Raw genomic sequence first — 21,484 nt, 5'->3', positions numbered from 1 at the left:
AATAAATAAATAATAAAAACTAAGTACTTGTAATTGAATTTGGTTTATTAAGAACAATATTTAGTTGCTTTATTTTCATCACATAAAATCTTGTACTTAACAAGATTTTGTTGCCATGTCTCTAAATATCACAATATTTACAACTAGTTAGTGAAATTCATAGGTATTTAAATAATGTTACGGCCGTTAGTGTAATGTTTGTAAATAAATCAATGTAAATATGTTTAAGATTATTCTAAACGAATTATATTTTACGTTAAATCGGGTACAATATATTTTTATTTACAAATACATTTTTTACTATTTAATTTTGAATTTTATTTTAAAAACCTCTTTAAACCCCTTGTATGGTTGATTTCGGAAATTTTCAACTAAATTCAAATATTGACGTTCAAACGAAAATTTCGAAAATAGTAGAAAGCACAAGTCACAAATTTTATGAATATGAAATCTATACGGTAAACTGCATTACTTATTAAAGGAGAAATACTTCTGAATGTCATTTTCTATTGGGTTTATTTGTGAGTTTTACTTAGTATAAATAATAATTTAACTGAATTCGTAATTCGTGAAGTCTTTCACTTCATCCAAAAACAAAACTTGTACTGGGAATAAGAGATGTTGATATAGATATAAAAAAGTCTATTTTCTAAATGTTGCACATAATACAGGTAAATATGAAAATTATATGAATGAAATGGTAGAACAGATTCCAATGAAATTTTATATACACATGAAAAAAAATTAATTTCCCTAATTCACGCGAGCAAGACTGTGGATTACAGCTAGTTCTAATATTATAAATGTGAAAATGAATTCATTTATTATACCTTACCTTATAACAACTTATAGCTTAACCACTCTCTATAAAATTTTATATACACGTACTATAAGTATTGGAGAAGGAAATAGACTTTTTATCTCGGTCAATAAACATAACCCAGTCAGAGTCATAGGTAAAAACTAGTATAAAATAAAACTCAAATGCAACATGTAATAAAATATTGTTTATTAAAGCTCAACTAGCATAAATGAATGGGGATGACATATAAAAATACAAGCAAACACTAACTGGCAAACTAAAGTACAATTTCGTTTGTCTACCATATAAATTGTTCAATATAATAGCTAAGTATTATAATTGTAATTATATACAGGAATTAATTTACAACTTACTATAAAACAATAGTAATTGTGCCCACGAACGTTTCATTATCATAGAGAAATTCCTCCCGCTTGTAGACAAAAGCTTGTTGAGTGAGAATAGTTTACAATGTTTACAAACAATCTGTGAAAGCTAATTCATATAATAAAATATAACAACAATAGCACCAAAACATATTTAAAAAAAAATATTTATTATATATGCTGTATTTAAAAGGTATGTAACTTGGCTGTGAAGGTACATTTGTTTTAAAAAAAAATTCTTATGCCGACTGATGATAGGCTTAGATTATATAGATAGGGCATAGTGTCAAAAACGTGCAAAATATTTAGTCAGTTAATTTGATATTTGGCTCAATCTGACATATATTTCACTCAATTTGATATATATTTATATTAAAACAAATAACAAAATGCACCATTATTTCACTGTTGCAAGTAATTGGATTTAAAATTTAACAAAACAAGCGTTATTTTTAATTAGAATTGGGAACTATTTTTCTGATACAATACAAATATAAAAACATGCTTATTGTTTACAATTTAATTACATATATTAACTTGGCAGCTATTTTCAATTATCGAAAAACTAAAATATTTTATGCCTATATTCAAATATAAATCAAATATTAAATCAAAATATAATTTATTTTGTATCGTTTTTATGTTTCGTATTAACTATACAACATTAATTCTTCAATGTATTGAGTAATAAAAGTATATTATGGTTGTTCTATTATCAAAGACATATGGATAAAAAAGTGACACATTTTTGAATATGCCTTTTTTTGCAGACACTCTATCTATATAATCTTAGTGACTAACATAGTCTGTGATTCATTCATTTTTTTTTTCAATTTCATAGCAAAACATTACCGTCACATTCGTATTCCCATAAGGGAACTAATTTAAAAAAGTTAACTTCAACGTTAGACCAGTAACAATTAATACTGAAATATGTAAAAACGTTTAATTAGGTTCGTATTTTAACAGGGACAGAGCTAGCTAGTCTTGGGCTCTAACGGAAATGAAAAATAAATAATTTCTTGGCCTAATAAAAATTTTTGTATTATAGGTATAATTATACTTTTTATATTTTATATAAAAATATAATAAATAAAGAAAACAATACGATAGTAACAGGAACATAATATTCGATTTCATTTTAAAAACAGCGATTTTAAATCAATCTTATAAAATTACTGCACTATATAAAAAATATACATTGAAAAATGTAACTTACGCTTCGTTGAGACACAATTTATTTTAAATAAATACATTGATAGCTGCAACACATATAGTATGATAGTAACATGAACGATCACAAGGCACTGATATTTAACACACACAACGGCACGCTCGCAACATAGTGTATAGTATATGTTTTTGGACAATTATATCTACGTATAAGACTTTAATATTAATTCCCTATCATACATTTTTATAGCCACGTTTCTTTGAATATTCTGACATATTTATTTATGTAGTCTATAATAAAGTTTACGTACTTTAGAAACGGTAATATCAATAGCAATATTGGTAAATAAACAAACCTTTGCGAGGTTATGGGCGCAGACAAAATCGTAGCCCATAATCTCGACTCAAGAGTGGTAGTATATAACAAAATTTGGCAGCTGTTGTCCTACTGGTGTATATATATATATATATATATATATATATATATATATAGACATTTAGAAGGGAATTACAAAGAAATAGATGATGGAAAAATTCTAAGTGAATAAAATATATAATGCCAATAAACATATATTTATATATATGTATACATATATACAAACATCCATTTTTATATATACTTACAGAGTTAATAGTAATAATGTAAAATTAAAAACAGATACATTTCCCGATCCAGAAACAAGATATTGTATTCGGATAAGAAAATAAAGGTACAATACAAAAGTACACTTTTATAAATCTGTTAACATAATTCTGTTTATAAGAATTTGAACACTGTAGAGATGGAAATAGGACATAATTTCCAGGATGCAGATACATGAACAGTTATAGAAGAGTAGATCTAATAAAATAACCTCATAACAAGTCACAATACAGAGCTTTAAAGGATAAAATATATTTAAAATATTATTTAGTTTACACTGATTATTGACATGATAAAAAATTTACAACATCAAAAAGTTTAATCGATTATAATTAATGCATCAAATCTTCTTAGAATAATTTTCAAATAATAATATGCAATTTTTAAGAAGTGTACTATAATATAGTTTATGTAATTTCTAAGACATAAATTATAATAAATGCATACATACCCACATTTGTTAAGTATTCGTGATATAAAATAAAACATGCATTAAAATAATTAATCACAACGAATGAATAAAATTAACTAATATTTTATTTGTCGAAATGAAACTGAGACATATTAACACATAACATACAGATTAAAATCCAAGTAATTAACATCCTGATAACAACATGTCCTATAAGTAAAGCTGAATTCCTAAAGAAATGTTGATGTAAAAACCGTCAAAAAATTTTAAACTCTGACGTTAACCGAATGAAAAATATCAGAATCACTTGTAGAACACACCGTTAAAAGGATGCTACCGATTTCGATTTCACCACGTATATTGCCTTCAACGAGTTAAGGCCCAGTTAACATTGCCTCGTGTTAAATCTGTAAAATGGACTATTAATGATTACATATTTTATTTATATTTACATCTTACTTTTCCTTTATCCAATTTATTTGGGATCAGGCGCAGTAAGTCTTCTTCCGACAATGCGTTAATCCGAAAAACATTGATTTTTCTTTCTATTTTCTTTTCTTTTTCTGCATCAATAAAAATAGGAACAGGGATCCGACAAAAAAGTACATAGTTTAGGTAAGTTTTAAGAAGTTAAATCAACTCTATGACTTGATTAGTATTCTTACGACTAACTTTCGATATCTATTCAAATGGATATCTCGAACAGTGTTACATGTGTGAGAGCTATCAGCTATTAGTATACAAAATATTTAATATACAAATAAACTGTATACATATAATACACATAAATTGTAAATGGACAATATAAATACATGTGTACAAATAGGTAATATTGTTACAACATAAGGAGACTAGATGCGATATGATATAAAAAATTGGTGCATGAAACAATTCAACGATGTTTATTATACTTAAATTTAATAAACGATTATTATTAATTAGAATAAATGTATGTTATACGCAGAAATTAAGAGGGCATCCTTGCTAAGAATCACAACGTCGCTCTCTCCTGTCATAGTTTGTCATTTTTAATTATTACGTACATAAGACACGATTGCACCATCTAGTCGAGTTATGCCAAAAATGTGTGCTTCGTGCAAAACTATAAGATATGATGTATGCAATATGTTGCTTTGAAGTACTTACGACTAGATAATAACATAGTCCTATGCAAAGTATTGACATAGAGATTACAACAAATCGATACTTGGTAAGGACAGCCTCTTGAGACTTCTTTACTGAGACCCGTATGGAATGCACGTTCCACTATCATTCCCCACACTATTTGAAGCTCAAACAATCAATAACTCTATAGTTTAGAGATAAACGTTAAGACTGAAAGCGTTTGAAAAGTGCACAAACAGTTTATAAAAGTAAGCAAAAAATATTGCTGACAATAGTTTTGTTATTATATGAAAAAGCTTTTTAAGCGTTTTATTCAAAATAATGAATTAAACAAAACAATAGTCATTGTTTTAAGTAAAAAATAAAAATAAACAAAAATTATTACTAACAACAGTTACGTTATTATTTTATGTGAAAAAACTTTTTAAGCACTCTATTATAAATGATATTATAATTTATAAAAATTATACAATTATACCATTAAAAAATAATCATTGGCTATAATAGTTCACAAGTGAATAAGTTTTAATATGCTTCTCCATCTCTACCACAGACAGCAAATTAACAAAACACGTGCACACTCATCTCTTATAACAATTATTTTTATTGTTTTCTTCTCTTTTCACACTCAGTACTTTTACATCACCTGACCAAAGTCTCAAGTTAATTTCTGCGTGTAGTATTTATTTTTTTATTGATTTCATAACTGCATTTATTACTATTGTCCCACGAGTCTTTTTATACAAATATTTAAAGTGATTAAATATGAAATGGGTCTGTAAACAGATATACGAAAATATCACAAGTGCAATTGTAAAAATATGGTATAGTAAAAAAAATTACCCTAAAATCCAGCAACAGAAAATGAATGTCAACTGGCTATATAATCTATTCGATTTTTTTTTAATTAATGCACAAATAGGATTGTCTACATTGGAGCTATTCTCTATCTGATTTTATTATATGTATATTTTATATAGTCATATAATTAAATGTTGAATAGTATAGTTCAACATTTCTAATCACTAATTCATAAATATTATGATTTTTTACAATTTAAAAATATATTATTTTTCTGATCTCTATTTTTTTTAATAAGTAAAACAACAATAGCAAACGTCGCAATAAACAATCGTACGAACATCTAGGTTATCAAGCACTAGCTGATAACTTCATATATCTGACAGGCCTTAATTTTCGCCTGAGACCCCAATTTTATTAGTAGAAGGTCGTTTTAATCCGCTATTGTAAAAGCGACGCGAGTATAAACAATTTAGCACATTTACTATCTAATATCACCATGTGGCCTCATATATACACCATGTACTTGAATATATCAGTTCTTTGCCTCGGCGTCGGTGTTGGGACGCGAGCGATACTCCGGGCGCTGTGACCTCAGCACAGGGCGGGACCATCGCGCTCATTGGAACCGCGCATATCTGGAATATAGATGGATAATTTTTATTGTTCCCTCCGAAACATACATACATAAACAATACAGTAGTAAAATTATCAAAACTTCTAATTTTTTTTTTTATTATACATTATTTTTACTGCATATTAACAATAGAGGTACTTTGTTATTTTTTTTTATTAAATATAACTTCAAAGTTCGCTATACCGAACATTAGGTAAACGCGCTATCTTATCTTGGGCGTTAGGGCCCCCAAGATATAGGACCGATCCAGTTTGATTGACGGTAATGTAGACTTTTTAATGTAACAATAATCTAAAATACTGTTATTTCTTTTGGTAGTAAATTTATTTCTTTCATTATTTACAAAAATATACTAAGAAAACAATAGACGACCTTATCACAAAAAGCAATCCCTTCCAACCTTTGTATGGAGAGCAGAAAAAGAAGTTGTGAAGTTTACAACTTCGAAAGTCTTTTTGTCCGGACATTTCCGTGCTTAGCTTCACAATTGAACAATTGTACGTAAGAGTGTAGTTAGTCTAGTTAATCCAGACAGACCAAGAAGGCCAGACAGGGCCTGATCTAGGGGAGCACTGGACAAATGCCCAATACGGCAAAATACGAGATAACTTATTCATTTATACACGGAGTTACCTCAGGATCCGCACCTGTTTATCAACTCTGTTGTACCACTTTCAGTATATTTTAAAACGTCTTACAGTATCATATATTAAAAAAAAACACGACGACCAATCGACTTTTTATATTCCCTATTAAATTGTATGGACTGCCCCGACTAATCCAACATACCAGGGGCCTACCATAAAATGAAATTCCGAATTTTCGGGCTCAATTTCGTGTTTTTGTTTGTACCTAAATCGACCCAGTAAATGGAGCTTAACATTTCATTCATCATAAATCCTATCCTAATAGTCCAGAGGAACGATATTTTAATATTTTTTATAATTTTAAACGGCATGTATTATGTAATTTTAACATCAAATTTCTAATTCGTTCGTTCCCGAAATTTCGGAAAATATTTCATGGTAGGCCCTCGGTATATAAGTATATATACGTATGAATAAATTTATTTCGTTATAACTAATTTCATTACTTATTCATTAAAATGGTAAACTACTTATAATATTCCGTGCATTTTAAAAGTATTTAGAATAGATTTTTAAGTTATAGTATTTAGGAATAAGACAGAAAAGTTTCAATGAAGTTCATTTATGAATCCAATCCGTATCTATTATAGCCGCATATTATAAACGTAACATCTCATACCATCTGAGTAAACAGTATGGTATTTGAGGCGGAAATGACGTCAAAAGTCGAGGTAGGTATTATAAAAATAATGAAATCACTATGCAGATGAGAAATTCCAAAATATGATCTAAAATACCGTAATTTTGCTATAATTATAAAGAATCTTTTCAACAAACCTGACGTAAGATAGCACACTGGCTTCGACATCAAATGAATATCGTTCATACCACATAATCATTATATTACTATATTTTATTGCCACGTGGTCCTGGTATAGAATGGGCCACCTCTTGCTTTCCCATGGATGTCGAAAAAAGCGACTATGGGAACTTAATTGTCGATAAATGGACAGCATCCCTATTAAAACATCACCAAAGTCTAACTGCAGTTGCCAACCCGCCTACCAAGCGTGATAATTACTGGCAAAACACCCCTTATGGGAGAAATTTATGTTGAGAAGTGGACAGTTAGCGGGTAATGATAATTTATTGTATGCATTATATGTAAATCCATACAAATATAACGCAACACAATGGCGATTCTTTACAAATGATCTAAAATGAAGATCATACTAATCTATGACACTGATGGTATAACATTTCAGAGAAATATTTTATACATATACTTAAATGTCCCGTAAGTTGCTCCTTAACATGAAACATGTATGTAGTGAGGAGTAGGGGAGCAAGCCGAAAAATGTCCAGAAAAGAAAAAATTGGGGGGCAACAATTTCGAGGGCAACTTTCCAGAAAACAGGCTCTTTTCTCCCCGGCGGGGCAAAATTGATAAACTAATCACTGAGCACACATCTCTTAAGTTTTAGGCTGACGTTAAATTGATAAAATAATGAACGATATTAAGATACCGAGTTATGACTAATAGTAAACCATTAACAGCTGACATATTATTAAGTAACAATGAATGTTTCTATCGTATATAGTCGAGCGCATTCGTCGATGCGGTGACGCACGATGCTTAAAAGACGATGTCACAACTGTATACATTAAGGATCTATCTCATACAACTACTGTGTGCACGTGGACGTAATCTAACATAAAGGCCTCGATCTATGAAACTGACAAAACAAGACAATGATAATAATGGTATGGTGATGAGGGATGTTAGGTGAGGATGATGTCAGGTCAGAGGTCTATCGAATTAACTAAGTTGATTTCCAACCACGTGGAGGTCAAGCTAACAGTTCGTTTGCATGAATACCTCTGTCTGTTTCAACCGTAAAGCAGTTGTGTTTGCATGGCTGTTTCGGTTTGAAGGGTGGGATATGGCGTGAATTTACAAGGCACAGAGGAATAACACCTGAGTCCTCAGGAATAGCAACGCATGGGGGGTTTTATGGGCGAAACAGTATACTGTTATGTCCATGGTACTGCTCATGTCTATGAGCGACGGTTTCCGCTTTCCATCAGGTGGGCCGTCAGCTTGTTTGCCATTCTAAGTTGTATAAAAAAAACTGCTTACCCACCATGCAGTCCCCCCTGGAAACTATCGTGATTAATTTCTACTAAATTTAATTACCCTGATATTGTACAATGTAGTACACCATCAGCATAGACGGGTATACCATTCCATGTTCACAAAAAAGCAAAAAAAAAGTTAAAGGTTCAGCCTCACCTGCGCTGCCTCGGCCGCTACAATTGAAACAAATCGTCGTGTGCTCTCTCGAGGCGCTTGAGCGAGGTGTCGACACGGCGGCCCTGGGTGAGCACCGACGACGGTGGCGGCAGGGGCGGCGGGATCACCTCGTTGTACGACGTGGACGCGCCTAGCGACGCCGACTGGCGGAGTCTCGCGGTTGGACGATGCCTCACAAATTCACTATCGAGGTCTTTCACGAATCTATAAAACGAAAAGGATTTTTTATGTAATTTGGAATTAGAGATAAGCTGACTGCCTACGTGCGCTCCAGGCATAGAATGGGCCACCCCTTCCTTTTCCATTAGTGTCGTAAGAGATGATTAAAGGAACTTAATAGTCGAGAGATAAATGCAGCATTCTTCTTAAAACATCACCAAAGCCTAACTGCGGTTAAAGTTGAAGTTAAGGTTTAAGTTAACTGCCTTCTTTGGGGTAGGTAGATTTGAGATTTTTTTATTATAATTATTTATTTATTTAAACTTTATTGACCAATAAAATAGGGTACAAAAGGAAGACTTATGGCTATAAGCATTCTCTACCAATCAACCTTTAGGATGTGCAGAGATACTCGATGGCGGTCTAAAAAAATACTATTATATATATTTTAGTATAATATGGTAAATTACATACAATCATAAAATAAACATAGATATTAATATACTATTTATATATTAACACCAACACATTAAAATATATAAACACATACATGTATACATACATATGATGAACTACTGCCTACTCGATTACTTGTTTTCATTTAGAAATTTTTTTTACTTTTGGTTCAATTGAAAGATAAACATTCAAATATCTTCATAACTTTAATGAGAAGTGAGATAGTGATTGATGTATTAATAAGTTACAATCGTTAATTACGTGGATATGTAGGTGTATCCACAAGTATATACTTGCTTATTATTATTACACGGGAAATTAACACATGTTCTAATCATTATCATCTATTATTTCTGTGATGTTTACTAAAATTCCCACTTATATGAGCAGATAAGAAAATAAATCAACCAATAATGTTCTAAAGCCGGGTTCAGGGCCCGATTAAGGGGACGCCAGCCAGGCAAATGCACTGAGCGACAAAATAAATTCACTGCAGGTTATCACAGTCGTGTATTATATAAGGCGACACATATACATTGCAAAATAGCTAAAAGTTAGATTGAGTTTCATTTTACCAAATATAATGAATATTGAAATAATGAAATTGGCAGGCTAAGAATCCGGTAACGAACCTTAAATAAAAAAAAGGTTCTTAGTAGAATGAGATAAAGAAAGAGAGAAAGTAAAAAATAACAATGAAATTAAATCATACCATGAACCTAATATGGGTATTGCCACAGCTTATTACAATGTAGGCCATTTATCAAGTGTCTTATTACATATTTCCCTAACAATTGATAAGTACTATGAGATCTCTATATTATTCCAAATTTCTAGATATTTGTTTCATCATAATCTTTTATTACTAGGAATATACGTATGAATGGATCTTTATAGAAATATTATTTACTGACTTAATTAAAATTGAGATAAGCCATTATTAAGCCTGTAAAAAACACATTTATCTGTTTACATCTAAAAATAACGAAGCACATCAAACCAAAAATAAATGGCGGTACCTACGTAGTACGATTCATACGAAACTCAACCACCTGGACACCAACAAAGGAGGACAAGGATAGTCAGCAATGAGGTCTAATAGCACCATTGCTATACCCTACCCAGGGATATACCCTATCAGATAGACCTCACACTCCAGGAGGAACCCCTGGAAACTATTGCGATTGATTCAGGTCGAATTCGTCATGATGGATCACCTGATCTACATTCATTCTCACATATATATCACCACTCACTGATGCCTGGCCAATATATACCGATAAAGCAGATGAGGTTACCATTCCATTTTCACCCGTTAAAAACATTAACACATTCACCGTGTCCTGTACAAACACTAATTATAACATAGACACCTAATAATATACGCTCCTTTATAAAAGGATATACAGGACATAAATCGGCCCACATAAAGGAATATTTTTAGCAGGATCTCATACTGAGAGCGTACCAATTGACTATTCACGACGACCGCCACACATTCTCATTACAATTAAAGCTTTACAACAACGACATAAAGTAGCATTTCGAGTAAGAAAATATTGAAAAACAATTGCGCCAACGTCGAGACGTAGTGAAAACAAAATGAGCCTAATAACACGTTATGAAAATACTTTCTGAATATCAATTGTGTATTTTTCCAAAGAGAATCTCATAAATTTGTTAGCCAAGGTCAAAACTGTGCATAAATTAGTTTTTGTAAAGAGGCTATAACAATACAATTTCAACTTTCAATTTCCTTAATAAATGAGTTATCATTGACCATACAAATACATATTATTAAATATGTATTACTAGCAAACTGCCACAGCTTCGTAAAAATTGTACAATCAAATAATTCCTAAAAAAATACCTAAATAACAGAGTAACCTATAACAAAATCCATTGCATGATTTAGAAAAAGTAAGCTGAAAAGTAAACAGAAGCGAACAACAATCATTATTTATATTAAGATGAGAGTAGATATTTCCAGAAAAACAGTACATGCCAAGAACGAGATTTTAATTAGTTCTCACTCAATATTTACGTGTGTGTTAACGACCTAAATTTCTAGACTAAGGTTCCAAGGGTCAAAGTCACTATTAATCGATATACTGTCGACTTCAGAACTTAGACAATCTAACGACCGCAAGCATTCTAGATATAATGTTTGTAAACTTCATATTTTATGGCGTAAAGCGACAGACTTATTATTACATTCTTTTAGGTAACGAAACTTAGTTGCCTGTATTTCTACAAAAGTTTTAGAATTTCATAACAAAAGAATACAAAGAAACTCTTATTGTAAAACTTCGTAAAAATATAAAACGTACAAAAAACGTTTGCACAAGAATCTCTTAACTGTCTACTGATTTTTTTTAAAAACACTTTTAATATTTTTTTTAAATCCAAAAAAGACTATTTTATGAGTAGAAATAAAATATTTGATGATTCCAGTATGAATCCAACTCGAAATTGTCCTGTTTAGTATTTTTTATACAACTTGGATTAACCAAAACTCATGCTTGTCTTTATCCTGCTTCCTAATGCCATTTGCGTAAAAAAAATTACACCAATGTCGAAATACCAAAACTGTAATGACAACGAAATTCGGTCAGTGGCTTCTATGTGATTGATAACAATATTATGTTGATGTAAACGGGGTCAGTGACCTCGATACGCTTCTGTACTGGCTATTAAGCGTCACATGATATCTAATTTGGTAGCATAAATAAAAGTTGAGAAAGACTTTCTATTTCTTTCTCGATGGTAATAAAAAATCAAGGCAATTTTTTTGTGATCCTTTTAATTAAAAATCGACGAGGTTTCACTTAACATACACAAATCGTTAGATTTTTGTACATATTTTTTCATACAAAAGTCTAGTTGGCTTGCACTCTGAGTTTTCGACTCTTAAATTCTAACAATAAAGCGGAATAAAGAAAACCATTAGAGTATGGTATCTTCCAAACGATTTCACTTGGAACGATATTTACAAACATAGGAATTTCCCCAAGTCCTTAAACTAAAATACTAAGTTTCTTATCACACAAGACTGTAATAAAACATAGCAAGGGGGAAAGGGATTATTAATAATGAAATCTAACAAGCCCACTAGCAATATACAAATGCAAATACAAATCGACCTGCACGCAATGCCCTCTGGAAATCTCCGTGATTAATTTTTAATGAATTCATGGCGGTAGACCAATTGAGGTTATCATTCCATTTTTATCCTTTAAAAAACATCACATAACAATAGAAACACGAAACTCGTCTTCACTACACCGCGAAATTAATCAGTACAAATCATATTATCACACAGATGAGATAAAAATTATATAATTTCAAATATCATTATTTGTTCTTCTAAATAAATTGTTAACATTTATGGAAAAGTACAATCAATGTCTGCGAATTTAGTACAGATGTATCATATAGATAAAACGAAACGATAGCGTACTGTACCAGCTTACACGGCACGACGGAGGCGCCGTGGGCTTAGCTAAGGATTTGTTTACATCTACAGACATTGACGGTCTTACTACAAAAATAATTTAAAACATTACTTATCTAATCAGTGTTTAACAATACTCTAAGTGATTTAACATTGTTTAGTCGATGTAATAATGTTTACTTGTAATTTTGTGCGCCAAATCTATAGATTCGTAGCTTTTACTGGCGAATGTATCCGCGTGACCGGAAAATGTTTATTGACCGTGATAAAAAGCGGCCTATGTCCTTATCTATACTATATAGTACGTGTATATCAAATTTCATGACATTTGAATAAGGTACGATGAGATTACAAAAAGCTTACTTTCACGTTTACAACATTAGTAAAAATTTTAATAAATACATTTTATTTTTAATAAGATAGACTTTATTTAGACCAAAAAGAAGTTCGAAATCACTTTGTAGTAAGATCTCTAAAAATGTATTTCACACCTGTCTATCATCAATTTAATATTTTTGTGATAACACTTTGAGCGATATACAACAAAGTTTTTGCATTGCGATCATCACAAAATTAATATGACATCAATACGAAAGGTACCATTTCAGATTCCAAAATTAATTCTTAAAATCAATTCAAAATTGGCTACGTAATCGCGTAATATATCTATAAAAAATACTAAATACTAATTAAGGAAACCGCTAAAAAAATTAATACACAGTGTATTAATTAATATAAATATAATATTTAAGTAAAATGCCCGCGATTGGTATCTACCAATAGATAACTATGCCTACCGGTGATCGTAATGGCGCGTCTAATCCGCACCGAGTTTGTAGATATAAACGAACCTTTACCATCACGTGAATATCGTGAAAGTATTATAACAAACATAACCTTGAAGAAAACCACAATCGCAAGACGTGCAAAAACTCAATACAGACTGTTGGTGGAATAGATTAGAATGCCAGAACGTGACAGCTTATAACTGATGGTAAGACTTTTTGTAACTCGCCTGAATAGGTATCATAGTATTGGGTATTTAAATTATGAAGCAAATTTATACTATATTGGCCGTGTGATACCGGCATAGAGTAGGCGACCCCTTCCTTTTCCATGGGTATTGTAAGAGGTGACTAAAGGAACTTAATAGTCAAGAGATAGAGAGCAGTGTTCCTCTTAAAACACCATCAAAGTCTAACTGCGGTTCCCAACTCGTCTACCAAGGGTGCCAACTATTGGCAAAACACCTCAAAGTGGAGGCCTATGTTCAGCAGTGGACAGTTTCACAAAAACCGACTTAAATTTTGACAAAAATAGTATCCGATAAAGGGTTTTCTTTCCCTTTTATTGAATTAGAAAAATCGATGCAATAATTAGTGAAGATATCACGTAATATAAACAAACAAACGTTTCTATGACAACCGCTTAATTTTTTAATTCAGTTGCCAGTCTTGTCCGACCATTTTCTGATACTATCGATTAAATATACATTTGAATTTTGATACACATATAAAACAGGTGATCAATCAGCTACATCAGCCACTTTCATGTAATTTCTGGCTAAGCTTTTAAGATAGGTAAATGCTTACCGTCTGGTGTCATAGCTTACCTATTCAAATCTGATTAATATAATAAAATTGTAAATAGACGATCTGTACATATATAAGAAAAAAATATATGGGAAGTTTTCATAAAAGCAATAAACACTAAAACATTTTTTTTTTCTTAATTTTTGTCTATCTGTATATTAGCTCCGGCATCATATAAAAACTACTGCATCAAATATAATGAAATTCGCAGTTGTGTTTAAGAAGATTTAACTTAAAATATGGTATATACTTTATCTCGATACGCCATTTATAAGTGGTAACGTATTTCCAAAATCCACGCAGAGGAGGTTGCGAGCAAAAGCAAGTTATAATATAAATATGATACAATACTACTACACATTGAATCAGCATCTGGACTACGTAATATACTAGATAACGTCATATATAAATGCCATTTGCACATTACATATTACTGAAGCAATAAAAACGACAATACTACGGAGGCAAATAATAAATTATCAATCGCTTTTTATCATCACACATAGTATCTTATATAGTAAAATATTTCATAGATTGACAGATAATGTTCATTCATTGCCACAATATAATTACGCGATGCGTAATTTAACAATTGATAATTCCAATGGCCATTTATTTGACACACTTATTATGAGAATTACAAACGGTAGTCGCCTAATCTTTAGATTCTTATCATAATCTGATACAGCACGCGAGATAATATTGCAATTTTAGATGATTATTTTGTACCGAAGGCATTTTATTGACTATGCGAGTATATATTACATAACGCCAAATTGAAAGTTAACAATGACTAGCTGATATCGTTATAAATATAATCTCGAGCCTTGTCCACCATCACAACCTCTGCTTGGCGGTGGCAAGAAGTCTTGGTATGAGACTTTATTTTCTATTTTATAAAGTTCATTCACTATTTCATCTATTACTGTCTGCTCATTTGCCTCTCAACAATAAAAAAAATTAAAAAGACTGAAAAAAAAATAAGCATATATATTTTTGTGTGCATGTGTATTATGTACTCAATATATTTGTTAATTGTGATCTGATTTTGTATATTCATATTTTTCAAAAATATTGATACTTTGTTGGTCTAACATTTTGTAGATTTTGTTTCTTATTTTAATTTTTTTAAATGGTCTCAATTACTCGACTCATTTTGATGTATGCAAATAAATTATAGATTTGAAATAAATGAACTGCGTATTACTTTCAATAGGCTCAAGAGTGAAGGTCATTGAAAGAAATGTTATCAAACAAAAATGATAAGATAGTGAAAACAAATCTGTATTATTATTCTCATTTCTCATCACCAAAACCCTAACTGTGGTTACCAACCCGCCTGCAAAGCGTGACAACTACTGGCAAAGCCTCCCCTTATGGGTGAGGACTATATTCAGCAATGGACAGTTAACAGCTATTATAATAATGATTCTCAATTCATTGTCTGTTTTTAATTTTTGTTACCACTTAGCACCTTAATGGCTTAAGGCCCTAAAGCCTTAAAGGTTTAAGGCGCTAAGTGGTAACAAAAATAAAAAAGTAAGTTAATACATAATATAAGAGATGGAGAAGAATATAGACTATATTTTATGCCAATCAGTGAACACATCCCGATAACACAGACCAAGTCGGAGATAAAAGCTAGCGCACAATAAAGCTTATACAAACTACTCGAATCACAGACCCAGTTATATGTGGAGGCGGACTCTCCCGAGCACAGTAACTACATACTACTACACATTAATTATACAAGTATATAACGTGGGTATGGGCCAACGAAGTGAAATCCTTTGTTACAATTCAAACGTCATAACGGACTCCATTCAAATGTTGTAGAATAGAGCCGTCAATACCCTGATCAAACTATTATAAAATAAGTTTACCTATTATTTAGAACACCAAACAGAAACAAACAGTAACTACATAATACTACAAAAACATACTGAAACAAAAGAATAAGGGGGTGTTAGTAATGGGTTCTAACAGTGCCATTGCGGGGGGGAGGAATTGTTACTAATTTAGAATACCATCGTATTGCTAACAATACACCCCAGTCAGATCGACATCTACATGGTAACCCCTGAAATAAGTCGTGCTGAATTCTAGGTGTATTCATTACGATGGGCTAACTGATCTGCCTTTTCATTGTCACCTATCATCCCATACTGAGGCTCCGCCAGCGTATATCGTCAACGCATACGAGGTTATTAGGTATTTCATTATCATCCATTACAAAAAAACAGCTCGATTGCTAGGAACACACCCCGTCGAGTCGACCTCAAAGCGTTTCACCCTGGAATTCATCGTGGTTAATTCCTACTGAAATTAACATTACGGGTGAACTAATCTGACTAAATCCATGCCGGTGCGTCACCAACTTATGCCAATAGCGCAGGCGAGGTTACCATTCCATTTTCATACATTTTTTCCAACAAAATAAAAATGCCTATTTAAAACAATATGTCTCACTATTTTACAAGAGAAAATCAAAAGTGCCAACAGATTTGCTTGATATTTTAACATCGATATATATGTAAACGTGTAATTAACGTATTAACCAAAGTAAGAGAAAGGTATTGTTAGTAATGGGTTCAACCTACACGCGGTTCCTCCTAGAAATTATCTTGGTTAATTATTGAGGAATTCGTCACGATGGGCTAACTGACCTGCTTTCGTCCTCACCTATTGTATCAACTCTCAATGATGATACTTGGCCTGCGTATACCGATAGCTCAAGCGAGAATCCTATTCCATTATCGCCTATTTTAAAAAGTACTAAGTACTAATTGAGAGTGGGTAATACGAGTATACAACAATATCTATATATTGTAGTTATAATTACTATATATTGATCCCATAATATACAACAAAACAAACATAATATAATGGTTAAAACATTATATAATGGTTATCCAATATATAATATCGAAATGAAGCACCCAATCGAAATATAGATATCCGACCAGTATGGGAAATATCGAAATGAGTTAAGACCTTTTTTTCAGCCATCAATATCTAAAGAAACCAAAAATATAGATATCGAAGCGGTATCGATATAACCCATGACTCCGTACAATAGACATTTATATAGTATTCTTTGTCGATCGACAGAAAAACAATTGATATAACTTAGATGTCTACTACAACCTTGAATACATTTTATATATCGTTAACAGGCGACAGTAGCAATTGATAAAATAAAATAAATTCGCAGGCAGATGACAGACTTTACTGATCATCAAATCAGAGTACATTGAAGGACAATAATGATAATCTTTAGGCACCTTAACAAGTTCGCCGATTGATCAATACATTATTAGTCAACAGGTGATTTATTAGTCTCCATACATACATATTCATCTATAAAACAAATTAGCATAGTATAATAGCAATAAATAACAAACGGAGACTCGATCAATCAATATGTTTAAATGTTGAAAAATGTAAATAATTAATTACAATTTACATTTATAAGTACAAAAAGTATCAACTTCGATAAATAAAAATATGGTATAACTAAACCATTACCAAGTACATTTATAGTACAGGTTGACAGGTATAGAATGCCTATAGCATTAAGCCCACTTTTTGTACCACCTTTTATTAGTCAATAAAATAAATATTTGATGGCCTTAATGAAACAGCCATTACACACTGCTTCACCTGCCACAGTGAAATAGAGAATATTAAAAGATAATAATTTAACATTATGTTACACAAAAAAACCCATTTTGATTGAAACAAAACTTTGATTTCAAAACTTTACTGAACCAATTTGGATAAAATTTCTATGGTACCGATCTATAACTATATCTTTTTAAACAAAGAATTTCCAGATAGGTTTGTAACTGATGTAATTATAATAAACAAAAGAATACAACTAAATTGAAAACCTACTTCTTTTTGAAGTTGGTTAATAATAAAATGGTGAGTCCCACCCATGTTGTTGATATATGCTGTGGTATGGTAATAAGAGAATGATAAGATACCAGTGAGAGAAAACAGATGATGATGATGTTAGGCTAGTTGATCCATAGTGACAAATTCACCAGAAATTAAGCATGATGATTTCCAGAGAAGGACCATTTCAAGATTGTTCTAATGACAATTTGCAAACATCACTTTTAGCACACACCTATGTATATGCTAAAAATAATGTATGTATCTGGCATAAATATATGTCTACATTTAAAAACAAGTTAAAGTAAAACAAAAACTAAGATGTAGTATATGTACTAACAACAAAAATAATACTTGCTGAGTTATATAGGATTGAAGTATTCCATGTCACAAACATTTATGTAAATACCTATATATCCTCTGAATATCAAATAAAGTTGTTATCAAATGTACAAACAAACTTATCAGAAGAGTAATTCTGGCTCCTACACATGTTTACTTGATGTCTGAACATTTATCTACGCATGGTTAAGTGTGAAAAGTATTGATTTTGTGTGAAAACTATTGATTCGCAAATATCAATTAAAAATAATTTTAAAGTTAATATTATATTTTAAAATAATTTATAACTTTATAGTAATAAAAAAGATAAACGAAAAAAAAATAAGAAGAATAAAGTTGTGATTTATAAGATAGTAATAACACTTAATAGCACTACTATTAAAATTAAAACCACACATTTAATCTTTATGTATAATAAAACTAAATAGTACCTTATCAAACATAAGTAAAAAACATCATTTAAAAACTACTAGATGTATTTTGTTGAATTTTGGTATGATGGATGACTTAGTATCTAGTTCAAGATACAATAGAATGCATTTAAAGTTTATTATTTTATAATTTGCATTATAGTATTTAGATATGGGTGACTGAATGCCTATAGTAGTGTACAAGGTGTGTTAATTAGTAATTTAAGCACAATATTTGAGAAATATGAGAATAAAATATATGAGTCCTATAAAAAATGCAAATATCTTTTGACCACTGGAATAATATTGAAAGCATAAGTAGTTAATAAGGGCAAATTATTTACAAGTAAGAATAGGGATTAGTGAGTAGCCTAAGCATTTAAACTTTGACACACTTATTCATAAAAATGTCAAACCTATCATAAACATATTTTAGCTATTAAATTGTTTAATCTCGTTCTTTTACACTAAATGTCCAATTTGAACAAGACAAATTAGTGTATAAGTTAAAATAGGTACACTATTGAATCTAAACTACTGAATCGATGCTGATACAATTTCTATGTGACCAACTGTAAGTATATCTTCTCAGATATTTTTTTTTAAATTGGTTTAGAAATAATGGAGTTATGAAGTAACAAACTAAAAAAAAATTTGCAACCAAATTAAGAACCTCTTTTTTTTTTTAATCAGTTGAAAAATTAGACATTTCTCTTTATGCTTATAACTGTATCGAAATAACAGGAGCCCACAAATAAATAATCATACAAAATATCTTGTTTTTATACTGTGTAAAGTTATAAACAAATGTGATATAACTTAAAAATTATAAGGTAACCATGATGAAATACGACTCTTAAATTTATCCCAAAATTACAATGATTTCTTCATGTACAAACAATGAAGAATTAATTGTAAGTGTTGATACAATTCTGCTAAAAATTTTGTTTATTTAGTTCTTAGAACAATGACGTCACAGTATTATCAAATTAGAATTTTAATTTCAAAAATAGACAATATTTAAAAATCTAAAAACATAAGTATGTTAAAAAGTGCTCGATATCCTTTTTCAAAACATTACATATGAGTATCCTATATATTAATTATTATATGATTATTATCATATATGCTTATATTATTACATATAATTATAGTTACTACTTTCAATCAGTTGGGGCATTCAGCTTGTTTGCTATTTTAAGTGCATAAAATAAATCATCATCAGCATTAACAATAATTGTAAAAATAAACATTTAGGAATACTTACTCGCTATTTTCCTTCGTTTTCTCGACATGTTTCTTTATGTCAGCAAGGGAGGAATCCAATCTGTTTAGAAAGTCGTCGAAACTCTTCTTCTCGTCAGGGCTACCAGGGGAGAAGTCTCTAGTGGGCATTCCCCCAATGGAAGCGCGGTGACTCGGCGGGGGCGGTTCCGTCACACGCTCCCCATTCTCATAAAAAGGTGAATCCATAGTCACAGGAATCAATAAGTATTCCCTTAAAAACAAGCTGTCCGTTGCGAACAAACGATTTGCCCTCCTTATTTTCTCCATCTGTAAACAATGTACAAGCAAGTCACACACTACTACTAAAGTAAATCAGAAAAAAATGCGAATTTTAATAACACATATTTTTTTGTATTCATACACTTACAGTTACTCCATATTTCAAAGCGATTCCTTGAAGCGTATCGCTTTTTGACAGCATATGCTTAATGTATTCATCATTCCTCTTCATGTGGTTGCATGTACTTCCGTATTTTTTTAGAGGTCTTGCAGATTCTCTTATTGAAACTCTCTCATCAAAAAGACGTTCTTCCTCCATTTTTGACGTATACGAAAATGACAGCGTAGTCCACTTGCAGAATAAAATCTACAATGAAATTAGCCACATATCAAATAGAAAATTTTCGTACTGTCTGTCATATCGGATGTCATATGAAATGTCAATAACTTTATTAATCTAGTATTATTTTGTATTAGTATTATTATGATAAGATTGTTTAAATAAAAAAAAAATTATATAATGCTTTTTTCATATTATTTGTAAATTAATTAATAACCTTCTCTGAATTCAGAAGCAGTAATATGAAAAAGGACTGCTCTGCCGCCACCTAGATTTTATGAATATTTCTATAATTGTAAAGTCAATTGCTTGCTTGTAAATAAAATACTTGCTCATTACCTATTTACCTAAATTTATCAAGTTACTGTCTTTTTACAAGTTCCGATAGATGGAGCTTCTTCAAAAAATGAGTAATTTTAAATAGATGGCGCAATATCGATTCCAC

General features: G+C 30.9%; 1 protein-coding gene across 1 annotated transcript; it reads right to left on the bottom strand.

Moving 5' to 3' along the window:
* Positions 1-987: 987 nt before the first annotated feature.
* On the bottom strand, positions 988-21,065 carry LOC113519694 (lysM and putative peptidoglycan-binding domain-containing protein 2). Its single transcript, XM_026904865.3, has 4 exons — positions 20,848-21,065; positions 20,461-20,747; positions 8,860-9,084; positions 988-5,980 (listed from the first exon to the last, which is right to left on the bottom strand). Exons 1-3 carry the CDS (start codon positions 21,016-21,018, stop codon positions 8,877-8,879), a joined length of 666 nt encoding a protein of 221 aa, XP_026760666.1. The 5' UTR covers positions 21,019-21,065; the 3' UTR covers positions 988-5,980; positions 8,860-8,876.
* Positions 21,066-21,484: the final 419 nt, after the last annotated feature.

Source organism: Galleria mellonella, unplaced genomic scaffold (genome assembly GCF_026898425.1).
Source record: "Galleria mellonella isolate WM207_F2 unplaced genomic scaffold, CSIRO_AGI_GalMel_v1 utg65, whole genome shotgun sequence".
NCBI classification, from domain to species: Eukaryota; Metazoa; Arthropoda; class Insecta; order Lepidoptera; family Pyralidae; genus Galleria; species Galleria mellonella.
Note: the sequence above shows the minus strand (reverse complement) of the source record. Positions and strands in the feature narration are given on the sequence as shown.